Here is a 27,665-nt window from a genome sequence, read left to right as displayed (position 1 = left end):
AAAATTGACGTACTTGATGCAATGTTTGGGGTTTTGGAAAATTTGCTACAGTATTTATTTTATGTTGACCCGGTTTAATTCCCTCTAAACTGATTTGGTAACCTAAATAATTTATGCATGTTTCAAAGAAATAACATTTTTCGATATTTAACTTTAAATTTGCGCTTTTCAAAATTTCCAATACCATTTTTAAAATTTCTAAAAGCTCTTGAACTGTTTCAGCGGAGAGTAAAATGTCATCTATATATATGCTGATTTTACCCTTTAACCTGACAAAAAGATTATTGATTAGTCGCTGAAATGTTATTGGTGCATTAGAGACGCCAAATGGCATACGTAGAAACTCAAACTGTCCATCTTGTGTAACAAAAGCTGTTTTATTTATTGAGTTTTGTGCCATTTTAATTTGATAATAGCCTTGGCTCAAATCCAGACTTGCACAATATTTTTTTCCTCTTAAGTAGTTTATCTGGTCTTCTATGTGATTTAAAGGGTATCTATCTTTAATAGTCTGGGAAGTTAATTTGCGAAAATCGACACATAGGCGATGATCGCCATTTTTCTTTTTTACAAGTACAGCAGGACTAGCGAAAGCAGAATTTGAAGGTCTTATTATGTTATTTTCTAATAGATCTTGGACTTTTGATCTTATAATGGCTTTATCAGTTTCTAAGTATCTATACGGGCGATAAAAAATCGGTTCCGTCTTTTCTAAGTTAATTTCGAACTCAATTAAATCTGTTACACCCAATTCAGAGGTGTTCTTAGCAAAACAGTCTTGGAATTTTGTTAAAAGTTTAAAAAATTGAGATTTTTCTATTTCATTCAATACATTTTCATTAAATTTTACTTCTGCTATATTTAAAGACTTAACAGATTGGATTTCTAGGATTTTAGAGTAATTTGCAGGTAAATTAATTGAAAATGCACGCCCCAAAATTCTGCCTTGCTGCATACATAGTTTTTGTGAACAATTATTAATGACTACCATCGAATTTTGATTTTTGTTTAGTAAACAGCTGAGAATGGAATATTTTTCATTTTTATTGCTATGCGTCGTGGTAGAAAACAATAATGTGTCATTTGTGTTTATTTCTACAGGCACATTTAAAGCAGAATGTGGTTCGATTTGAACATCATTCCTTAAAATCATCGGAATTTTAGTTTTGCCTGTATATTTTTGTATTTCAAATGAATTTCCCTGAATTGTTAATAAAACCTCTTTGTGATTAATTATGGGTTGTCCCACAATTATTTCAATATTTCCCAAATTAAAATCTACAAAATGTACTTGGGAGTTTATAGAAAAATCATTAAAAGTAAATTTTAATTCTGCTTTTCCATTTGGAAACAAAAAGTTACCTCCGAACCCTTTAATTACAATATCGGAAGTTTTTAGGAAAATATCTGTAAACTTATTTAAAAGTAAAAGTCGTGCTACATTTAGCTCACTTCCCGTGTCTAAATATGCTCGACATGGTACATTATTAATTATAATATTAAAAATAAAATTTTTATTTTTTACTGACCTTTTTAGCAAATGTACCTTGGAACTCTTGAGGTGCCAACAATCCTCCCTTAGATGTCCCAGTTTTTGACAATGCATGCACTGCTTAGTAGCCCTCCTATCATATGGCGTTTTGTCCGAAGATGGTCCCGCCTTGTTGGTCTCCTTATTGAAATAACAATTGCGGGCTTGGTGTCCTGGTTTTTTACAAATTGGACAAACGATGTTTTCTTTCTTAAAGATTTGACCTATAATTTCAATTCTTTCTGGTCCGTCTTTGTCGAGCTTACACAAAAACCCACGAAAGAGTTCATCAGGCGTTTTAAAATTTGCTGACTTTGCGGTACCCTGGTGTTCTGGTGGCAACCCGTCAATAATGCAAGAAACCGCATTGGTGTCCGAGATATCACAATTTCTAATCAGCATACATTTAGAATAATAATATTGAAGCATACTTTCCTTTGCTAATTTCTTTCTGCTCAGCATTTTTTTTAAGTTATCTACAAAATATGCATGAGATGGAAATGCATTTAAAATTGCCTCTTTCCATTCATCCCATGTTTTGTTGTAATCTGACAATCCATTGTACCAAATTTTGGCCATAACTGTTAGCTTGGCTTGCAAGAAGTATGATTTTTTAAATCAGTCCAACTATAAATTAAAGCCAATTGTTCAATTTTATTTATCCACGTAACCGCGTTTATATCACCGGCTTCCGGATCGAAATTCGGCACCAACTCACAATGAGAAAAATTTTCCGAATTTCCCGGCGAATTATGCGGTATCACTACTGCATTATTTAATGGCGCACTATTACCCGGCATTTGCATTTTTTTAATGAGGGCATGTACTTTTTTTGAAATTATTTCCTCAATTTTAGTCTTTTTTTGTTTTCGGGACACGTACTCCGATTCACTATCACTACTACTGGTTGAAATGGATGAACTCGGAGGTCTTTTCCGCACCCTTTCTTTTATTTGTTTCGCGTTTCCCCGGCTTTGTCTTTTTTCTGAGTTTTCACCACCACTTTTGTCACTTTGGGAGCCATCATAATCGATATTAACACACATTTTAACACGTAGGGTTATACCACTTCTGATATGTTACGAGGGTTTTTAATATTAAACAACGGAAAGCGTTCATCAAAGATTTTATTTTTATTTTGTTTATCATATTTATATTATATTTTTATTATGTCACCCAAAATTTTACAGACAAGCTGCGACTTATCTTCCGATAATTAATTGCGTATATCTGATCCCGTTTCGGGTTTCGAGAGAGTGAAATATTTTACCTGACCTAAGCATAACAAAAATGTAGAAAAAGATTAACATTGGTGACTAACGGAATTTATGCAAAATAAATGATATACTGTATGTGCAGATATTAGTAAATAATATTATGATTATTATTAGTATTTATAATAATCATTGTATGAAAGAATATTAATATGTAGAAATATATATCTAACAATAATGATATACATACATGTACATAAATATATATAATATACATAAATAATTAAATATTAATAACAGGACGTAACAAAAACAAAAATCTGCAATCTATAGGTTAGGGCACAGATGTAAATAGCTCCGCACGTGCGGATTTATTTACATCTGTGGGTTAGGGAAAACAAAACAAAGATACTATGCCAATGCCAATCGCGAGAAGGCGGAATTAGTCCTACTTAGATTTTGTCCCACGGTCGATCGGAACGGTTCGGCTTTTCCTCGAAAATCCTGGGTTTGTATTTCGATATAGAAGCAAGTATAGGAGGTATTTATATTTGACAACGCCGTATTTACGAATTTCGGCAGCTAAATAGCGATCGATGCGATGGATTGTCTGTGTCGCAACTGTTAATAGCTAGATGGCGCACGCGGGCGGCAACTGTATTATTAAGTTATATGGAAATATGGGGTATTCTGTATAGTGTATATGTTACGGTCAATGATGAAAATTCGCACATTAACGATAATGGCCGGGCAATAACGTAACGATCCAAGTAAAATAGGCAATTTATGAGGTAAATCGAAGTTTTATGACCAATATTCTCTATTTTCTTCAAATATTCAAAACCTAACCCAACCTTGGGCCAACCCAAGTCACCAGGACGTTGTGTAGCCAATTAATTTTAATAATGCTTAAATTGATGTCCAGTCGTTATCATTGGATTAGACAAAGTTAGGGCGAGTTAGGTTGGCTCAAGGTTGGATCATGTTTCGTATATTTAAAAAAAAAATAGAGCATATTGGTCATAAAACTTCGATTTTTCTCATAATTATATTGTCTATTTTATAATAATTTGTATATGTATAAAACTGATTTAATTTTAAATTTAAATTTTATTAAAAGTTTCATACCTTCTGGCTTCATTAATAAATTCTTGATCAAAAAATCTTTAATTACCAAATCCTTCCATTTTTGCAACACACACACACACCCCAACAATAAGTTCTAGGTTGAACGGCCTTATTCGTTGTAGTTGTTGTATGGTTGGTATCACATTCAATTTCACACAGTATCCCCCTCCCTGAACTGAATACTGAATTTCGGTCACATTGCTAAGAATATTTTATAGTTCTGACAACACTGTTTTTAACCGTTCGGCCGGATTCGTAAACGTAGGACAAATTCCGAGTAGGACCAATTCCGATCCCCCCCAATCGCACGCGAAATTTTACGGACGTTAACGAAAGGATCAATCGGTTTTTGGTCCCATCTTCAATTGTCATTGGCTGGGCATATTAGTCTTTTAACGTATCCTGTATCAAAGACAACCAAAAAAAAAAATTTGGTTGTCTCTGGCTGTATCTTGCGTGCCACTCCTCTGATAACTATTGTTTGAAATAATTACTGCTAGTCATCGTAGTAGACGCTTCGCGCGTCCATCGCTTAGTGTCATTGAACGACTCGATGCTGGCTTAGTTTGTGAGATTGAAAAATTGCCAAATTCATTGACTAACAAGCAAACATCTTGTTCTCCATAATAACAACTATTTATATAATAATATCTTAAAATAAAGTATTGTTGATGTTGTTATGTTTTATGCAGATTTGTTGTCTTTTATTATTACATTTCTGAAAGTTTAATCAGTTTTAAAATGGACGAATGAAGAATTAAGTTAATGATATTTTACCTTATTTCTATTATTAACCTTCTGACGTTTTGGTTATACGCAGAATATTTTTATCTCATTGCAGGTATAAATCAAATAAAGCGTTACTCATCTTGATTAAAGGCCTAAGCGACAAAGTAATGATCTTTTTATTCATCTACCTACTAATTTTAATTTGTTTATTGCTAATAAGTATAATAATTAAAACCTGTGAGCGTCATTTAAATAATTTTATATTTTTTAATACGTTAAATAAATTGAAAATAGTCCAAAATAATCAAAATAAATCATGAAAATAGAATAAACACCTTGTAAAACAACTGGGCGCTTGGGCGACTCCAAAGTAGATATGTTGATGTGTAGACCTGAAAGAATAAAAGTAACCTGAGCACACTTATTCCCGTAAAATTAATTAAATAAAAAGAAGTTAAGCAAAACTCATTAATATGAATAATATGAATTAATATGTTTTAAACTTGCTCAGTGATTTTACTTTTACGATAACCATTCAATTCATGTTCATCAACATTTAACCACTTTACTTTAATATATCAAAATTCATTATTCACCAATTCATTACTTTTATCCGATTGTTAAATGTCCCAGTAACGACAACGTACTGATATTGAATGATATACAATCGTTCAATATGCCAAAACGTGAGCACTACATTACTCACAAACCGTAGCCAAAATGCTACCAAAAACATTTCCACAAAACATGAGATTGGGACAGCAATCTCCGATCTAGACCACTTGACGATAACACACTTTGTAATGAGGGCTGCAATGGACACCAAAACGCAAGGGTCCTCTCCAGATACAAAGCCTTGTTAAATCCAACGAGCCGTGCAATGGTCCCAGACCAGCTCAGTATCTTAACAAGAAATAATAAATAATCGTCACAACAGCACAAGCAAGACAAGCAACAATCGGTCATTGAAATATTTAATTAATCACATTTTTAATTAAAATATCGGTGTTATCAATAAGATAGAAATAAGCATACTCTGTGAAAACACTCACCCTTTCTTGTAGTAAAACACTACACCAAACCAACACAGCTTATTTCACGTCGCAACACCCTTTATTGTTTTTATTAAATAACTTCACTCTTTAGTAACCAAAACTCAAATGAATTTTATAAACCAAATATTTATCTCAGACTCTTATATCGAAACCCATAAAAATAATTCCCGAGGGGAAACGCTAAGTGTAAACCGTATTTAATTACTTACGGTACCGCTAAGCTAGCTTTAGTTTTGTAAATATCCTGGACCTCTTTTCGGTCAGACCGATAAATTTCATCTTAATGACTAAGAAAAATATTTCAATTCTTTAGAAAATAAACAGGGTCTTACATTATTTTAAGGTGTGTTACATTAATTTAAATATAAAAAAAATAGACATGTTGTTTTACACACCTTAAACATGCTGTTTGTACATAGTTAGATTTTGGTAATTTTCAATTTTCATTTTTAACGCCCTACAAAAAGACGAATGAATAAAGCCGTTACTAAAAGAAAATCGACGACATCAACCACGAATTTACTTCAAAAATTTAATGTTTTGAATCTGTAACTAAAAACCTTATTCCTTAATAAGCTTAGTCATAGAATAAAGGACACGTTTTCGATTTATTTAATGCTTAAGCTTAAACGAAAATTTTCAACACTACTACTACTAGCATCAGCATTCATTTATCAAGACATATTGAAATTAATATTTTATTCATAATATGTTTATTTTATCGGTAACCTAATATTATTTTCGATCCAAGCTCTTGGCTATTTGCTAATGAGGGTAAGTTAAACAGGGTAATAGTTTTCAAGGCACATTACCGATGAACATTAGATAGGTTTAGCATTCAACATAAGGATGATTATTATATAATATATTCCTAATAAAGTTTTATAATATATATTTCTTATCGGTATGAGTTCGACACCTGAATGTAAAATCAGATTTAAAATGTGGGTTAATACCCGTCAAAGTTGCTCTAAGCCAATGGGTGTCTTCAATTTCAAATTCACTTAACAGTCATAAAGTCAGACAAAAACTTGAACATTATATAAAAATAACACAATTATTGTTCTGTCAAGTTTTGGAATATTAAAATATTCTCACCGGGGCACATCGGTCCCCTTGTAGTATCTTAGTTTATATCAAATAACATAATGTCACATTCCAATATTTAGATAGACGGTAATAGGATTTCTATTTGTTTTACGACTTTAGGCTTCCCCAGATGCTCCACTGTCGCTAAGCAGCAAGCATCTCATTAAATTAGCCACAACATATATTTCTATTATAACTTCACGTTTATTTGTGTTAATCTAGCCCCAGGTAAGGCCCTTAGTTTTATCAGTCAGCAATCGAGCAGTAATTGCTCATTTCTTTCTAATTGAACAGAGTTTTTCTGACTGCCTCACTCATTAACCTTTTTTTGTGTAGCCTCTAGACCAATTATTAGAGTTATAGCCATATAAAGTTTATTAAATATATAATGTTATTTATTGAATATAGCATCTATTCTGTCGTACAAGTCAAAAAATTACTTAAGTCAAACGCAAATCTAAAAAAGTTTACCGCTTTTTTTAATTGTATGTTTTATGCGACTATTACTCGAATTTTTCGAAGGAAAAAAGACTTAAGTATAGAAAAAGTTGTAAATGGTGACGTATCGCGTGTGATACATCATCTTTTACAACTCAGTGTCATAAGTCGACTTAGGTCCTTTTTTACCGTGTAAAAGCGTCAAAATCTCGTCCAGTATAAATGATTCGTAAAGTACATTCTTAAGGTTCTTCTCCTTTTTGCTGAAGTTCTTTTGAGTCAACAGTCTTTGACTAAATAATTTTTATGACCACATTCTTTTAATTTCATATTGTAGCGGTATTGACGTCCAAATTTTTGATGATTTTCATCTGTCGTCATAATCTTAAGGTTGGAACCTTTCGTGTGACACTCAAATCATAAGGACAATCTTACCACTAACTAAAAGCTTGAATTTAATTGCCGCCACATGTTTCGGGACGATTGTGATAGAAAGTACATAGGGCAAATAAAAAGATCAATTAATGCCAGATTTAAAGAATATGTAGCTTATGTGAAATATGGAACAATGATCCTTCAATTGTTTGGCCGAACACGTTTAAAATCTGGTCACTTTGTAGAAGTCGTAGATTAAGACAAATGAAAATCCTATATTCTCCCTCCACTTAGTTATTAATTAGTCTTTATAATTCCTGACATGTTCTAGTTTAGTTTACGTATCGTTACCGAAACATGTGTTTAGGATTAAATAGAGAGTTTTGGTTAAACTGTCATCATTCATCATGACTTTCATCTGAATAATGCCTCTTTATTGGTTGGTAAGAAAATGTTGCTTTGTAGAAATTGTATTTATTTTTATTAAATACAAAACTTTTCTACAAGGAAGCTTTTCTATGTATGTAATACTTTGCTACTAGTAACGTTTTTCTCACTGTATAGTTTTGTTTCGCAGTCTGTCAGTTTTGTCTTGACAAAACAAGGCTTAAACCATCATCCTTTAATATATAGGTTGCAGTTATGCTACCATCTAGGATTGCGCAAGACAAGAAGGAGACGAGATATTTTAGACATCTCTGTTAAACTTCCTCCAGCAGTCAAAAGCTCAGTTCATCAAATGGTTGGAAATATTTTGTTAACTCTGCACCACTTTAAGCTAACCAATTTCTTTTAGACCAATTATGGTGTTGCTAGGCTCTTTCTTTCATAGGTGGAACTTTAGTTTTTCAATAATTTGACGAGATCTTGCTACTTCGATAACAATACCTATTGTGCCATTAAGGCATTCATTGATAATATTTTTGGCCAAAACTGAAGTGTATAATTTCTTCAACTTTTTGTAAAGTTCCTGGGGAGCTTCTTCATCAATTACTTTTAAAGCGTCTTCTTCTAAGACAATCGACAATATAGCTCGGACTAAACGGAATTTCCAAATACTATAAGGTTCACCATCAAATTGCCCAGTGTTTCGTCGAATTTTATTAACATTCATAATTGCACTTAACGGTAAATTTAATTAACACGAAACTGACGTAGGGCACCGTATTATTTTTCTGGCCCATAGCCTTTTAAATATGTTATAGGAAAATTGCATTTGAATAAAAATCACAATTTCGATACAAGCAACAAGCGACTTTTATTTCACTATTTATATATATAATTAGAAATCTATTTTATATAATTTACCATCTAACTTACAAAATATCGGAGCTTGTATATCAAGGTGGCTAAAGACATTTAAAGCGAGATTTTCTATCATATCTCTTAATTAATAATTGGCGGTATTCCGTAAAGTTGAGTAACTAAATAAAATATTAATTTATCAAGGTCTATTATTTTTTATATTCTAAATAATTTATAATGTTTTAATTTTTTTTTATTTTATTTATGTTAAACATGTACGTAAGCTTTTTTGATTTTTTCAAACCTTTGTACGTAAAAGCCCCTATATTTCTATAACTAGTTATGGGATTAGCTCGGTACCAAAAGTGTACATTGAACTTGCCTTGACATTAGTTAAGAATTTATTTTGTCTAAGGGTTTGTTCGGATACTAGAACTATTGTAAAAATTCTTGCGTCAATCAATTAATCAATAATCTTTTATTCATTACACAATTTATTTTATATGAAAAAAAATATACGGCAATAGAATAACTATGTTCTTATACCTATAACAATATATAATTATAGACATAAATTAGAATTGAATAGAAAATATTAAGTTAAACAGACCTTCAGTAAAACTTAAGCTTGCTGGGGAATTAGTCTGTATCTACTTACTCTTGAAACATGATCTATTGTAAAACTGAAACAACCTATACTACAGAATAAACCTGACACAATTGCGGTTTTAAGATAAGAAAATATTGAATATAAAAAAGAATTATATTACGAATGGAAAGTCAATTAAAACAATATTATACAAGATCCAAAAAAAAAAACCTATGAGCTTATTATTTAAATGTATTGTCTTTCCCCTATTTTTATTATATTTTATTGTTGTTGTTTTAAGACATTTCGCGACTAGGTTGTAAAAATATCTCATATTAATTACATGTTTTAAGTCAATTAGAACAATGAAATTTTTCCACTTATATAATTATAACATATTTATGTTTCTGTTTGATCTTGTGACAGTGAGATTACCAGGTAATTTTAAAATTGCTTTATTTCTTAAGTTGTCAATGGAATATTCTACAAAAAATATAAGTTTTCATAGCCTGTCTGTCGAAAGTCGGAGATTGTTTTTGTTTATTTTAAACCCGACCCACCATATTATAAAGTTATATAATTTTAAAATGAATCACCCTAAATATCTCTCTACAAAAAATACCCCCCTTTAGATGTGCAGGGAGAAGTTGTTATTAATAGGAGTTTCATGTTTGATAGAATTTTATTAATCAGCTTCTCAATTCATTTTAATATGTCAAATGGTAGGCCTCATACAGTGACATAATTGTAAAGGCTATACACAAGTACAATTTGCTATCCAATCGTAACAAGACATGCGAATTTGGGGACATGGACATCAGTTAGAAGAGCAAATATATAGTATTAATAAATATTAAAAGTTTGTTCGAATAATAAAAATATATGACGTCATTGGTAAGACAATAATAACTTGTGTTTTGAAATCCATCGCATTTGGTAATAACTCTATATTACGGTGAAATTCTGTATCTTTTAAATATTTATAGGTAGAATTCTATAAACTTAGCTGTACGAGCTTGCACCCCGTCTACCAATCTAATAACCTAGAAATCATTCATTAAACGATTCTCGAAATGCTCAGCCATATTGAAAACATGTTTCATCTTACTGAAGCTGCAAATTATATTTATTGAGGTCCAGAGCATAATTTTCATTTAATTTTACAGGAAATGAACGATACATTGGTATATCCCATTTACCGCATTATACTCTTATATTTTAGCAGATTATTGAACTGTAGGTACTGGAATATAGTAGATTCAAAATACTCTACTATCACTGCAAATGTGTTTTTGTATTTTTAAGTTTCAACTGTTATGATCTGTAATTTGAAATATTGGTACTGGTTGTAGAGCAAATTTTTTTAATGTTATATTTTTTACATTTTTTTAGAGAGCGCCTAAACAGTATCTGGTCTGCGTACCAGAATACTGACGTAACACGGCCTTTTATTTTTCATAGACATTGTGTATTTCTAAATTTTTATATTGATGTATTTTGTACTTGTTTATGAAGAGTAATAAATTTTGTTTATTATTATTATTATTATTATTATTTTTAAGATTGAACACTATTTTACAACGAATACGACGAATTTTCAGCATATAGGGCACCATCGCCTATCTACTCATGCGTGAAAAAATAAACGCTTTGTATTTTATAATATATACCTATTAACATAGATATATAGTTGATAATTATTTAATTATCAACTATATTTTCTCTAAAATAATAAGTCATTATCGTAAACTATCACAAATTGATGGGATAAATGCACTTATATGTATATCACAATGCACACTTGTCTCCTATAAAAGCATTGCTTTGCTGTTGGCATTCGCGAGTCGAAAGGAGGCCTTTGCCTGTTGCTTGTTTAGGAAAAGATTTTATTTTTGCTGTTTTTTTTCTTGTTTTTAATGCCATTATTCGTTCATAAACTTCTTTTAAATGTTTTGAAGGCGTGTGTAAAAATATTTACTAAAACTAGGATGTTGACACTGCTGCTAAGGTATATTTATATTGGTTAAAAAAAAAATCCATTTTAGTTTTTCTTACTAATTTTGCAGATATTCTTCTTTTACACATTACAGATCTCCTATAGACGATTATACGTTGACATTTTTCGCTATATATTCTACAATAAATAAATTCTACTAATAAATTCACTACAATTAAATTATGGAAATGTTTTTGAGATTCGCTGTCGTTTTTAAATCAATTTAAATTAGTAATAAAAAAGCTACTTAAAAACTCCCGGTTGAAATAAGTCCCTGTGTATTTTCACACTATAGGAAACCCTTCCTATAGTGTGAAATAGTACTAATCATCCCCGAGTTACAAGCACTTCAATTAAACAAAGACTTTAATGATTGCTGCAACTGCATTAAAAGTTTTATAAGAGATTAACAGACAAAGACAGACTCGAATTAAGCCTATTGTCTATTGCATATGAGTGCATTAAATAGTTCGAATGGATGGAGACGGAAAAATTAAAATTTTACAACGCTGATATAGACAAAATTCTATTGCTGGGAGAGTAGACCTCAAACATAAAATATGTATTTGCAGAAATGTTCAAACTCGTAAATAACAGAAAATGATTTTGAAGAAAGAAACAATTTAAAAAAATTCTTTTTTTTTACTGTAAACAACCACCTTAGATTTTTACAATGTTTTGTAATAATCCATTTAGTTGATTTTTACCTATGGGGTCTAGTTTTTATTAGCTCATCTTGTTTAAGGGCCTCATTTGGGCTCTAATTTAGGTTATTTAATTGTAAATTCTGGTAGTTTAAATTTTCTACATTTTGTGTACTTGTTTGCTTTGAAAATCTGTATACTCTTGAAATTATTGGTCTCCAATGGCAAAAACAACGTGGAAAACCTTTTATTTATTAAAAACTATACAGGATATTAAGTAATATAGTCAGCCGAACTGAAATACGTAGATATGCCTTATTGGTTTTTAAATATTATTTAAAAGCCTATTAGATAACAGGCAAGAAACCTGTCTGGAGATACTCAGTCTCTTAAAATGGTGGCTTTTGAAGAATTTATAACTATATCTTAATATCAGACTTGAACATTTAAATTACTAATTTTTTTTTTACTTTATTTTTAAATGTGGACATTTAAGTAGATAAATAAGAAAAGTACTTGTACCAGTTTTCTCATCGGTATTAAACACTCTATAATGTTTCTAACAAGACTCTAGTATGTGAAATAACTACGTTATCAAAATGCATATATACTTTCTTTTACATATTTTTTATTATAAAACTATACATATATAATAAAAAAAAAGCTGATAAGAGACTATTATATTAAAAAATATACATATCATGACATATTTGACTAAAATGAAATCAGTGATCCCAAAAGCATATTCAGTACCGGAATGTTCCAGGAAATAGATTTTATTTACGTTTTGTTCAATAAAAATTTGTAAGCAGACAACTTAACGAGAAAAAATGCAGAAATAATTATGTTTTTTTCGCATTACCTGATCTTTGATCGTCAGCGTATTAGTGAAAGTGGATGTCTTTAACAGTAAACCATTAATTCGGTAGAATAGCATTGAAGTCACTTTTTGCAGAGAAGCTATAATAACAATAATTAATAATATTTATTATTATTATTCTCAAAGTCGAGGCTGAAAATGTCTCAATAGAAGAGGCATCTTCTAAGGTAAGACACTAGTCATGCATAAAATCACAAGTTAAGATTTTGCCTAGCAATGAACGCTCTATACCACCGGCTGAATTCAACGAACTACGGTTTTGCTTTGAAGAACAACGGTACAGAATTAACCAGGCTTTTAATTATCCTCTACATATGGATGGCTCAAAGCTGTAGATCAACAAAATAGATCAGGACCCATTTAATAAAAGTTGGTTACATTACCCTTGCTGTGCAGTAAAAAACAACGCTACCTTGACATCTTCGAGAGGAAGAGGATCATGGTTATTAGCAGACCGCTGGATTGCGAAAAGGTCAGTCTGCAATCATACTTTCAGAAACATTCACAGACCTCTTTGTGGAACTATGCAATAAGCTAGGTAGACCACGCAACACCTCTGCGATTCAGTGAACAGAAAGTAGGAATACCATATAAGACCAATCAAAAGAAGATGCACCTTTGGAAAGAAAAGCTTCTGCATTGGCGCCATCCCAACGAAGTGAGCCAAGATTATGTCGATAGTATCGCGTCATCAGATATCAGAAACGGAGGGTCTCTTATTCAACATTAGGGCATGCCAACAAGAAATTGCCTAAAGTATATCCTTAACGACCCATTTGTACAGAGTGACAAGTGTGGCTGCGTCACCAGGTGCAGAAAACCATACAACACTTGACTGGAGGCTGCCACGCACTTGCTGCAAACAGAATACAAGGAGAGGCATGCTTTAGTGAGAAAATACATACTCAAGAGGCAAAGCGCTTTAAACTCATATTGAGGACAATCCCCCCTACTATAAGTATAGTATCCCTGAGTCTATTCGAAAACAATAACTATACGCTGTACTGGGCTTGCAGTATTCTCACAGACCAGTGTGTGATGCATAATAGATCAGATTTCATACTTGTAGATAAGAATGTTAGACAGACAAGTCTTGTCGACATACCAGCAATCTACCTGACAAATACACTGATACAATAACGAAGTACAGAGATTTTAAAATACAGATAAGGAGGCAGTGGAAGATGGAAAAGATCCAACCGGTTGCAATTATTATTTCGACAATAGGTGCTTTCTCAAAAGACCTTCTAAAGAACATCAACCTACTTGAGTTTAATAAATCATAAGCCTATGTAAAAATCAGTTCACCTTGCTACAGCTCGAAGCGTTCGGAAATTTAGATAAAATAATTCCAGTATTCCCAGTCCCTTTCAGGGCCGATAACTTGGAAAGGGATAGCTACTAACTATCTGAGATGAGTGAATGTTCCCCGAGAAGGTAGTGCGAGCCATATGACCGAATTCATAATATTAATAATAATAAAGTGATTATACTCTTGCAGTTACGACACTTGACCAACATCATCTAATAATCTACTGTGCGGCTACCGCTGTTATTAAAACCTTGCGATTAAAAAAGTAAATAATCAGCAAAGTGTTGACATATATTGCAGTGAACAGGGAAGGTAAGACCGATACCGCTATACAAAACGAGACTACTAAAAAATATTGAAGATGTTAAGAAAGACATTGGCTAGCCAAAGAAATACATCGGAGTTAGCAGAACCAAAAATGTACAAGAAAGAGTAGAGGACATAATGCGTGAGACCCAACATAGGGACCCAAAAAATTATACCCCAGAACGTCTAGATACCCTTAAACAGAATGTATCTATTTTTTCAGGTCGCTTAAAAATGTATAAATCCAATAATAAAAGGAAACAAGATAATTTACTTTTTGAACGCTGAGAAAAACAATTTTATCGAAAGCTTAATGACACTGCTCCAACAAACAGTGCCATTAGCATTTACCTCACTAAAGAAACCATCGAGGAGTTCTGCGGTACTCAATTAACAACACCTAGTAAATGCAACCTCGACATTGAATGGCTGAATGCAGAATGAGCAAAGTACCAAATATATAATCAAATGGCATTTTTACCCTTTTCAGTTGACGAAGTGACTAACGTTATAAAAGAGCTACATAAGTGGAAAGCTTTAGGTCCAGATCACGTCCAAAATTACTGGATTAAGAAATAGACACATTAACAATTAACCGCTTTCTAAACGACGTGCTTATAAATCCTCATAATCTGCCCAATTTTTAATAGAAGGTACTACTTATGCCAAAACACTAAAGGGCCAGCTAATTATCGGCCAATGACATGCTTACCCACACTCTATAAACTAATTACATCTTGCATTACAGAACTTATTTACAGACACTGTGACCAGAATAGCATCATAGCAACTTAACAGAAACGATGTACCAGAGGTGCCATGGGGTGTAAAGAATTAATTATCGACTTCGTATTAGGCATTTAACAACAATAGAAACCTTTTCGCAGCATACATTGACTACCGTAAAGCTTTTGATGCAGTTTCACATAAATGGTTTATTAATGTATTTAAATTGGACAAAATAGACAACTACATAATTTCCTTTTTAGAATTCACTATAGCATCTTGACCAATATCAATAAAACGCCAGGTGCCTAACGGTAACTGCATTGGAACTAATATGTATCCTATTCATGAGGGTATATTCCAGGGAGATTCCTTAAGTCCACTTTGGTTTTGTCTTGCCCTGAACCTACTCTCTATCCAACTTAATTCATCTAGGTACGGATTTGGCTTAAAAAAATAATTTTTTAGGCCAAATCCGTAGAAATAGAAAACTAACAAAAGTATACCATCTATTTTATATGGATGATTTAAAAAATTTTACAGCGACATAAAATTAACTACAGATGCTTAAGATAGTGGAAACATTCTCTGATGACATAACAATTTTTGGACCTTTGGACTGGCTAAATAACAAACTGTAAACAGTATTAAGGGTTAACTACAACCAGGTGACTTTCAGATAGAAAACGGTTATATCATTAATGCTATGGACGAAGAAGAAGCCTATAAATATCTAGGAATGAAGCAGACGCAAAGGATAGACCATAGAACTATAAAATATGAGCGGACTACTAAGTTCACTACAAGAATGCTACGATTCCTTAACACAAATCTTAATAGCAGAAACTTATTTAAAGCTTGATACATATATAGTCAGTTTATTATCTTACTCTTTTGGTATTATAGGTTGGATTAAAACAGACATCAAAAATTTGGAAAGAAAGGCTAGAACACTCTAACGAAAGCCAATAAGCATCACCCGCGCAGTGCCGTAGAACGAACTATGCTACCTAGATATATGGGAGGAAGAGAAATGACCGACATAGAAAAGGAACTGACTCAGCAAATTAGTAACTTGCGATCGTCTTTCTTAAAAAGGCTGAAACCTGAGACATTTATCGTGCCGTATGTGAAACAGACTACTCAACACCACTCAAATTCCAGGAGCTTGAGATGCTTGGATGAGAAAAACATAACATGGAAGGAATCTTCACGAGGTTCGACAAGAGTACATAGACAGCGGCGTCGATTTTCCCAAAACTCAAGAGTTTCTCGTGGCCATCCACGATCAAGTAATACCCACGAAAAATTATTTAAAGTTTGTCGTAAGTGAGCCGACGGTCCAAAGTAACAGATGTAGGTATGGATGTGAGACAACGGAGTCCATTCAGCATGTCACCGGTGGATGTGAAACTTTTATACTGGGAATATAAAAAACGGCATGATTTAGTTGCAAAGATCATAAAGAGCTCTCAGAAAAAATTTAAGCCTCTTAGGAGCAGCGAAGATACCATATTATATCTATAAGTCGAAACCGATTCTTAAAAATAAGGAACATAAATTGTATTGGGATCGCACTGTACTTACAGACCAACGACAGTCAGTAACAATAGACCTGACCTAATAATAATCGATGACATTTCTAGGAAGAAAACCCTTATTGATGTATCTATTCCTAATAATAACAACCTAAGAGAAACATAATTAAAAGATTGTTAAGTATAGGTATCTAGAAATCAACAGAAGTCATACCAAAGAGCCTAATCAAAAACATAAAACTGCTCAACCTTAAGGGCAGAAAGCATCTATATGCTAATGCAGAATTGACGCTATTATCCATATTAGCAAACAGTTCATTGGAAACGTAGATAACATCAACCAGTTTAAGAATTTTTTCATGTAATTTAAGTCTAAAGGTAAAAAACGAGTCTGATAACATGGAAAAGACTCCATCCTTCTGATATCTGAGATATCTGGGACAAGTAAATGAACTCCCTTCCCCAGGGGGAAGTGCGATTGCCGGTTGATATGAAATCACACAATTGTGTATCACTTAAGATTCTTAAGATCAGGAAGATTATCATATTTTTTCAGATCCAATTTGTCCATTTTTTTCAATGATATGATTTTAAACCCATTATGAAAGCAAATATACTTTGACTATGATGATGCTTTACCTAATTGCAGTTTAGCTTCTCCTAAATCATTAGAGACACAATCGAATTACTTATATCCCTTCACCCATTAAATTTGGATTAAATAAAGGCTTGCACTACATTTGTGGTAGAAATTTTAATGGCTGTTATTCTTTCAATGGTATTTTGAATCTTGAAGAATATCTCTTCTTGAATAAAATTACCATTAGGTTAAGTTATTTTTTCATTTGTCGTATATTTTCATATGTATATCTTTATTTGCGTTTTTTAATCTCAAAATCCAATGTGCCAGAATATACAAAAAAAGTTAGAGCTCCGCAAACAGTAAAAAGATATGTAAGTAGTATCTTCTATAACTACAAGCCAGTATAAGATCAAAATTAACATTTTACGTTTAAAATAAACCCAATAGGACAACTATCATCACTGCAAGTATATTAAAAAAAAAACTGTCTTAAGTACCTTAATAAAATATTATTGCCGGACTTATGATTATAGGAATTGCTCAGTAGTTTTTGTCCATGTTTTCCGTTACATATTTCTAAATAAATTAAATATTTTTCAATAATAATATTTTAATCTAATTTCATTCTAGTTAGTATTATTCTATCTGCATCGCAGTGTCGCTCTCACCCAGTAGAACCCGACAGGCAGTATTCATTTGATGGCAGATTATATGAAGACTACAAACTAGTATCAGACCATAACAGAATTAAACAGGAAACACAAACGCTTCTCGAAGTACCAAGGTAAGAGGTAATGGTAAACGGGGCCAAGTCAAAAATTACGCATCGGCGATTAAATTATCTTAAACGATCGTGTTACGATTTATAAGTTAAAAAAATGCTAGATAAGCGCGTTGATTGAGCAACTATTAATTACATTACATTTCTTGAAGTTCAAGTGATTTTTTTAAATCTGACATTCTGATTTACTCCGTGGTATTTACATAAACGATGACTGCTGATCAAGATCATTTATTATAATTTTCTACTTTAAAAAGGTCACAGGTGTTTATTGATTCTAAAGAAATAAAAAGGGAAAATATTGAAACGTTTTGTGAAACTAGCATGTAAAGTTTAAGAAATACATGAGAAAAAATATTTTTTTAATACAAATTTTTAGACCACATAATTGTAAGACTTATAATTGTTAAAAAACTTATTTTTCCTCATAAATATATAATAATAAATCCTTTATTAAATCCATAAAACATGTAGTTACAACAATACACATTTTTTATTACCTATGTGAGGTGTGGATTTTGTCAGTTAAAAAAATCTAACTTAATTAAGTATACAATTAAAATATTTATAAAATTTAAAGCATTCAGTCACTTATCCATTCATACATCCATTCATGTCATGATTTATCAAAATATTAAATTTAAATATAAATAAAAAGGCAAAACGCGAGTACACAAAAATTAAATAACAAGAAAATATAACATTCATTCACAAATTAACTCATTAACTCAGCACTAATACACAATACTAGAGAGAGTTTCATTTAAATTTTCAGCCATATACTCATGAAGAGAATAAAAGGCCTTTTCTTGCAGATATATTTTTAGATCTTTCTTTATCTCTTTATCTGATTTTTCTCTGAAGTTTATTGGGAGTTTATTCCAGACATCTAAAATACTATGTACCACATTTTTCTTAACAAATGTAAAATTTGGTTTACAAGTCTTGAAATTGTTTTTGAACCTAGTATTATGCGGATGTTGCCCATTCAGATTCTCAAAAAAGATTTTATTGTCAAGGATAAACGAAACACATTCATAGATATAAATACAATAAAATATTAGGATGATATGAATAATAAAATATGGTTTACAGGATTCCTGATGGGGTAAATTGAATATAGTTCTCAAGCACATTTTTTGCAAGATAAGAACTGTTTCAGAGTCCCCCGAATTCCCCCAAAGAATTATACCATATCTGACTCTGGACTGTATATAGGCATGATATGCTGAAAGGGAAGCCACTGTACCCACCTCCTGTGTTATTAGTCTCAAAGCGAAGCAATATCTGGACATATTTGCTGCCACCAACTCAACATGGGCACCCCAATCCAATCTTTCATCCATCATTACCCCAAGGAAGTTAGCTGACTGCTGTGTTCCTATCTCTGTCCTGCCAATTTGCACTAGAGAGCTTTCACTAGGCCGTTGTTTAAAGTTTAATATTTCCGTTTTGTTGACATTCAGCAAAAGATTATTCATGCTAAACCAGTCTTCTAGCAATCCAACAGTTTGGGCCACTTGATTTGCACACTCCTGATCTGTATTTCTGCTGCATATAAGACTTGTGTCATCAGCAAACATAACCATATCATCATAGACATTGGTGACATCATTGGTGTAGATTATATACAGCAATGGTCCCAGAACGGACCCCTGAGGCACACCTTTTTTTATTTCTTTGTAATCAGACTTGAACTGTCTACCATCACTCATTCTGTCAACTACACACTGCCTACGGTTTGACAAATAGGACTCTAGAAGTTTGAGGGCAACTCCTCTGATTCCATAGGCTTCTAGTTTTTTAGGCAGTATTGAATGGTCAACACTGTCAAAAGCCTTGGATAGGTCAAGAAAATTTGCCATTGTAGCTTTTCGATCATTCATTGATTTAATAATTTTCTGCAGTGCTTTATATATAGCCCTAACTGTTGATCTGCCTTTTCTAAACCCGTTCTGTAATTCTGCCAGTATTTGATATTTCTCAAGATAAGTTTCAAGCCTGGTGTATATAATTTATTCAAAAACCTTGTTTATATTGGGGAGCATTGATATTGGACGGTAGTTTTTAGGTTCAGAGGGATTGTCTTTTTTGAAGACCGGTTTAACTAGAGCAATTTTGAGAAGTGTTGGATAGGTACCCTGTTGAATTGATAAGTTTATGACATGAGCTAGTGGCCTTGCCAATTGCCCTGAAATCTGCTTTAAAAATGAAATAGGAATGTCATCATGACCCGTTGATCTCTTATTTTTTAGTTGTTTTATTGTGTTCACTACTTCAGTTGGATTGGTAGGAGCCAAAAAAATGCTGTTTGGATGTCTCTATATTTTGCTTAGATCAATATTATTGTTAAAGTTAATGTCAGGGCAGATATTTAACAAGTAGTCATTAACAGTATCAAGAAAATCAGATTCACTATCAGATTTAGTATTTGAACATTCCAATAATGATTTTTTTTTGAGACTTTTTGTTTGTAAATTTTTTAATTAAAGACCATATAGCCTTCCCTTTATTCTTAGATTCAGCAATATATTTAAAGTTAGTAATTTTTTTAGCCTCTCTAATTACTTTTTTTAAGACCGTACAATATTTTTATAGTAATTTTTGCTAACATGTCCAGAAATCATTTGATGAAATAAATTGTGTTTCTTTTTTGATGAGATCTTGATACCTTGTGTTAACCAGGATCTATTCTTTGAGTCTCTATCTATTTTTTGATTTTATTTTTTTTATTGGAAATATTTGGTTGAGCTTAGTATCCAAAATACCTGCCAGCTTATTAAAAGCTTTTTCAGCATCCGCCTTCCCCAGCACATCATCCCACACACAGCCAGTCATTTCAGAACATAAAGCCTGTAATTTAGATTTTGAAAATATTCTCCCCATTTTCCATGCACCAACTTTTTTGTCGGTGTTTAGACTAGTATTAATTGAGATCTGTAATGCATGGTGATCAGAAAGGGCTGTTTCCAATACTTCAGCATTGCTAAAATCTAAAAAGTTAATGAAAAAATTATCTATACATGATATTTTATGATATTTTATTTAATAGATTTGGTCTCGTTGTATCAAATATTGTTTGATTAAAATTATAAGAGTGTAAAAGATCCAAAAATTTCTGCTTTTCCATCCCACTCTCATTTAGATTTTTTTCTGGCGATAAATTGACATTAAAATCACGTGTCATAACTATCCTAAAATTCTTGAAAGCTGAACATAAATTTTGACACAATTCCTCAAAGACACCAAGAAAAACATTAAAGTCACCAAGACATGACCTATATACACACAGAATCAATAATTTTTGATTTTTATTTAAAATTCCACATACTTCAATTTGTCCTTCAATGCTGTAGTTCTGTATATTAAGCATCTCACTATAATATTTTTCCTTCCCATCTTGGACAAGAATTCAAACACCTCCGTGCTGACTGTGTATTCTCGTATAACAAGTAAGCAGTTGGTACCCATCAATGTGGATGAAATTCTCCTCCCCTGGCCTGAGCCAGTGCTCGCTCAGGCATAAAATTTCATAATTTTTGTTAAGTTTATCTAGAGTGACTTCTAAGTCTAATGTCTTATTTCTTATACATTGGATATTTTGTGTAAATATTTGAACGTCTGGGTTTATTATTCCTGATATCGGTGGTTGTTTGGATCTCGTCTCAGGTGTAAAAAATGGTTCACCACTACACCTTTACCCCGTAGCTGCGAGTTCATGATCTTTTTTTTGTCCTCAAGCTCCACTTCAACTTTAAAAGAGCTAAGAAATTTTTGCTTTTTTGTTTTTATTTTCTCACACTTACAAGAAACATTAGCATTTTCCTTCATATACTTCTCAAGTTGTGCAGAGTCTATATGCACTCCTAGTCCAGATATGAAGATATATCCCTTTTTTGTGGCTACACTTAAGCTAAAAGTACAGTTTTCTCCATGCACTGGCTCAGGTCTCGCCTGCTTTGGTCTCCTTTGTTTTCTATTTGTGACAAGTTGCCAGTTGTTGTTGCCCTCTTCTACATTACTTGCTGAAATCTCCTCTATTATGTTGTTTGCTTCTTTCTGAAAAGGCTCTTCTGGTTGTAGAGCCAAAGTTGCATAGTTTGCCTTTGCAGTCGGTGATTGAACTTCTCTAACAATGTTGTTTACATTTTCTTTGGTGGCCTTGTTTGTGTTTTCCTGTTTCGGGCTCTTACTCAGCTGGATCTAATGTTGCTTCAAAGTCTTAGCTGGTTTGTGGACCTCTTCTACCCCAGCTGAGGTGCTGGGGCCTTTGTTTATTGCTTCATTGTTTTTGTTTATTTTTCCCTCAAGAAATTCAACTTTCTCTCTTAAGAGACCATTGTTTTCACAAAGAATTTCATTTTTGCTCTTTAATTCGCATATAAATTCCTTTAAAAGTAAAATTTCTGCTTGAAATTCATTATTATTTCTTTGTTTATTTACCTCTGTTGAGGTTAGGTCATGTTCTAGGCACTAAACTCGCGTTTCATCTATCATGAAACGTATTTTTTCAGCCCAATCCCGGTATGCACAGGATTTATGGGTACACTCTCCCACACTGGACACAAATTATGGCACTTGTTTGCTTTGTTTTACAGCAGAAAAACTTGATTTTATTGCTCGATTCGTCGCGCGCGTCTTTACTTGGCGCCATCTTGAATATATATAAAATTAAATAAAGCGATATTGAAATTGTTAATATGAATAAAATTATAGTAATATAGTTAATGGGTATAGGACAGTAAAAAGAAAGCACCAATGTTATGTTATGTTAGCGAAACAAACGAATTATAAACGAAAAATTCATTTATATTTGGCCAGTAAAATATTTGAATAAACACTTCAGTCCTATCATTTTTATTCAATTTTATTAAGGTGACATACTCGTATGGTTGGCCTTACAAGAGCATCATCAGGCTCTAACATGACTGGCACACAACAATAATAAAAATCAATAAATTTGATTTATTTGAACAAATAAAATAAATTCATAAGCTAAATAGGAACATATTAATTATTATTAATAAACATTAATTATTATTGGGACTAATAGTTTTTAATTTTTATTAAAGTTCTTTGGAATCTTGCTAAACCAAACGTCATTCAGCGCATAAATAGTTTAATCAATAAAGCAAAACGAATCACAGGCAAAAAATAACCTTGTCTAATGGAAGATTTAATAATTATACTAAAAGTAATATAATAATATTTTCTTGAGAGATTTTTCTGTTTGTCATATTTATTAAGGATTAGTTTTATTTTAAGATTTCAGTTTTTCTACATATATTTTACTAATTTGTGTTTCACATATTAAACTTTACAACTTTTACAATCTAAGTTTAAAATTGCACCGGTTCGATTAATATTTTTCATTAATTACAAAATCAAATATCAATTTATCATTAAATTTTTTAAAATATCGTTTATATTTTGTGTTATTTTCTCTAGTCTTATAATATACCGTGCATTTTTTTTTATCTTGGGTCATAGGGTTTTACGTGTAATATTTTCAACCCCATGTTAGAACCTGTTCTATTTAATCGATAGGATTGAAACTTGGAACAAGTGAAGTTTAAGTTAACAGACTTTAAAAAAAAACCATTATTTTGCAAAAAAAATTGCGAGAAACCTATTAAAAATACGTTTTTCTGATGAAAAAGTTTGCTTTTTCTGCACCTCGTAACCTTCATTACCTTTACACTTCAAAGCAGGTAGACAAATATCTGACAGTGACACAAAATAATTTTTAAATTGCTCCATTGAAATTGTTCAAAAACTCTTTAAAATGTCGATTTACATTATGGAGGAACGTATTGAGATGGTTTGAAACTACATTAGAGGAATGTCGGCGCAAGAAGTGGTAGATAATTTTGCCGTGTGTTATCCTAACCGTCCCGTCCCGTCTAGATCAACTGTACAACGGTTTCATGAAAAATTTATTACGATTGGATGCATCGCCAGTTCTCACTTAAAACGAAAAAGAACCGAAACTGTAGTAGACGAAGAATTTAAAATGGAGGTATGCTTGGCCGTTGAAGAAAATCCAACAAATAGTCTTACTCAGTTTGCTGAAGTTACCGAAAAAAGTAGGAGTAGTTGCTATGAGGCAATCAGAAAAGAAAAATACAAATCTTTTAAAGTTAGAAATGTTCAATAACTCTTGCCTAATGATTATTTTCTTAGAATGCAGTTTTGTGAACAGTGGACGGAACGAATTAACAACGACCCCACAATTACAAACAAAATACTATTTTCAGACGAAAGTACTTTCTGTACAAATGGTACAGTCAACAAACAAAATACTCGAATATGGGCGCGAAAAAATCCTCACGTCATCCAGGAAACGCATACCCAATACTGCAAAATATTTAGAATTTCTTCAGGTGCAGGTCATTCCCGCATTAGGAAACGCTGTTCAAAATGGCAGGATAATTTTTCAACATGATGGAGCCATGGATATTTGTCTACCTGCTTTGAAGTGTACAGGTAATGAAGGTTACAGGTAACGAGGTGCAGAAAAAGCAAACTTTTTCATCAGAAAAACGTATTTTTAAATAGGTTTCTCGCAAATTTTTTTTGCAAAATAATGGGATTTTTTAAAGTCTGTTAACTTAAACTCCACTTGTTCCAAGTTTCAATCCTATCGATTAAATAGAACAGGTTCTGACATGGGGTTGAAAATATTACACGTAAAACCCTATGACCCGAGATAAAAAAATGCACTGTGATTAAAACATACTTAAGACATACACATCTCGTGAGAGTTATCCGATAATCAAGTATTGGTTTTTCTTCTACTGTTATAAGCCCATTAACTCTCTTATTTGCATTTACGATATATTATAATTAATTTATTGTAGGGCTCAAGGTATATTTCAGCTGCAGTATGAGCCGCAAGGAGAAAATTATCCAGAAGATCAACATGACACTCAAAATGTGGCGACAATACCCACCCAAGATAAGAAAGGCAGTAGACAAGCCGGGCGCCACACACACCTTCCAGTAGTTGAACAGTATTTGAAAGAAGTAACGCCAACAACAAAAACAGTGTAGGTTACATTACATTTGAATATAACAATAATTGGGAATATTAATGAATTGGAGTCATATTGATATATCAATTCAGCACTACAATAAATGAAGAGAAGATATTACAATAATTACATCGGATTCAAAAAACAATTTGATATTTCAAAATATCCTCTATTACATTTTATCTTTCTCCTAATATTTTAGTTTTCTGTTTCTTTAGAAATCTTAAATTGCCAAAATACTTGAACAGTTTTAATAATAGAATCCTTGCGTTCTATATTTCATTAAAAAGAAATTTTTATACAGGTTGTCCCATTAATAATGGTAAATATTTTAATAGCAGATTCCTCTCATAAAAATATTGAGGTTAGGTTAAATTTTCCTAGTCCGAAAATGAAATGCAACCAAGATAAAGGGTGATAAACATTAAGTATTTTTTTGAATTTTGTTTATAACTTTAGCAGTTGTTTTTTGTTTTTAACTAAATTTGGCATTTGGAAGTTTTTTTATATGCCAAATCTAATTTTATTAGGTTTTTTAAATTATTTCGTAGAGGGAGCCCCCAGCCACGTTTTAGTGTTTTTTGAACTCCATAGCTTTTTTACGCCCTGTATAATTTTATTTTTTATTTTAAATATGCATTCTGCAACCATTTTTGCAACACATCTCGTGAGAGTAAAAATGTCTCTAGGATTACTCTTTTTCTAGATATTTACATTTAAAGATTTTAAAGACATCCATGAAAACCAAATTTTAAACTATTTAAATTGCTATATTACATTTTAAATGAATGATAAATAAAAATATAAAACCTAAATAATTACTTAAAAATAAAAATTATCAATATTTGCCAGTAAATGTCCACATGGCCTCCATTTGTCTCAAGACAATTTAAAATTCTTTTATTAAAAGACCTCTGAATTTTAAACAATAATTGCTCATTTCGAAATGACTTAACAGCGGCTTGAATTTTTTCTAATAATTGTTCCCTTGTATTTATTTGATTTTCCTAAACAATGGATTTCATGTATCCCCATACGCAAAAATCCAATGGGTTGAAATCAGGACTTCGTGCGGGCCAAGGTCTTCTCAGATAATTCTCTTCTAAGATATTCTCTCACGGGTCTAGCAAAATGCGCAGGAGCGCCATCTTGCATAAAAATCATATCTTGGCGTAGATTTAAAGGCAAATTTTCTATAATTTCTATAAATAATCAATGAGTTTTGTTTCTAAAAAGTTTAAATATAATTCACCGTTTAGATTTGGAGGTAACTCGTAAGGTCCTTAAAAAAAATTGTCTATAACACTACACCAAATATTAACTTTAAATTCGTGTTGAAAGTGTCTTTTAGTAATGAGGTTTGGATTTGCAATATCCCATGAATGTTTGTTTCTAAAATTAAAAATTCCTCGTCGGGTAAAAGTCGCTTCATCCATAAACATAATTTTATTAATAAATATAGGGGATCTTGATTTTGTTGTTCCTGGATATAGCAAGCGAAGTCTAATCTCGCTTGAAGATCTGTCTCCAAAAAAATTTTGTACTAGCGTAAAATGGTATGGATAAAGACGCTCACTATGAAAAACTCTTAAAACTGAGGACTTACTAATTCCAGTTCTTGCCGCCATACGCCTTACACTTATTACTGGATCTTCAGCAACCTGGACTAACATTTCTTCTTCTTGATCCACATTACGTCTATTTGGACGCCCAACATTTTTAAAGAGTTTAAAATCTAGCTGCCTCATATTTGGATACAATTGCGCATAACGTCGACAAGCTCTTAGACCGCTGTAATTTGCTTGGCCATAAACACAAATCATATCTCGCATTTCCGAATTAGAAAAATATTGATGCTTAGGCATCTTAATTTAAAGTGATAAATAAAGACTACTGGAACTAACACTAACGCAACAAGTAACAATTAATAACAGAACTATTAATAACTAACAAAAATAACGCAATAAAGGGTAATAAAGTAACTAATCGTGTGAGCTATAACGCGCCACAGCAACTAAAAAAACATAAATCGTGACAGTGACTTTGTTTGTTTTCATTTTTTTGTTAGAAGAAGAACAAATGCTTAAGTTATGAGCAAAATTAAAAAAAACCTAATGTTTATCACCCTGTATCTTGGTTGCATTTCATTTCCGGACTAGGAAAATTTAACCTAACCTCATTATTTTCATGAGAGAAATCTGCTGTTAAAATATTTACCAATATTAATGGGACACCCTGTATACAGCAAGGGTAATAATCCTGTCAAGAAATAACATTTAAAACAGAAATAACCAGAAAGGCCGTTAAAAATTTAGTTATAAAAGGAAGAAAAGATGAGGTTAATAACAATTTTTGAGCTCGATTTAATTATTACAACATTTTTATTTTAGTTCATACCTATACATTTGGAATTTTATGCATCTCATTCTAAAGCGTCGCGTCTGTTATATCAAATATTAAACAAAACCACTT

At 32.0% G+C, this 27,665-nt stretch overlaps 1 protein-coding gene across 1 annotated transcript in view; it reads left to right on the top strand.

The window, feature by feature from the left end:
• The window catches only part of LOC126748708 (transcription factor SPT20 homolog), a 70,177-nt gene that overhangs the window by 16,541 nt on the left and 25,971 nt on the right, over positions 1-27,665 (top strand). The window contains exons 2-3 of the mRNA XM_050458094.1: positions 18,009-18,162; positions 25,020-25,208. Coding sequence (XP_050314051.1) covers positions 18,009-18,162; positions 25,020-25,208 — 343 coding nt within the window. The remainder of the gene's footprint in view (positions 1-18,008; positions 18,163-25,019; positions 25,209-27,665) is intronic.

The sequence above is a fragment of the Anthonomus grandis genome, chromosome 22 (genome assembly GCF_022605725.1).
Source record: "Anthonomus grandis grandis chromosome 22, icAntGran1.3, whole genome shotgun sequence".
NCBI classification, from domain to species: Eukaryota; Metazoa; Arthropoda; class Insecta; order Coleoptera; family Curculionidae; genus Anthonomus; species Anthonomus grandis.
Note: the sequence above shows the minus strand (reverse complement) of the source record. Positions and strands in the feature narration are given on the sequence as shown.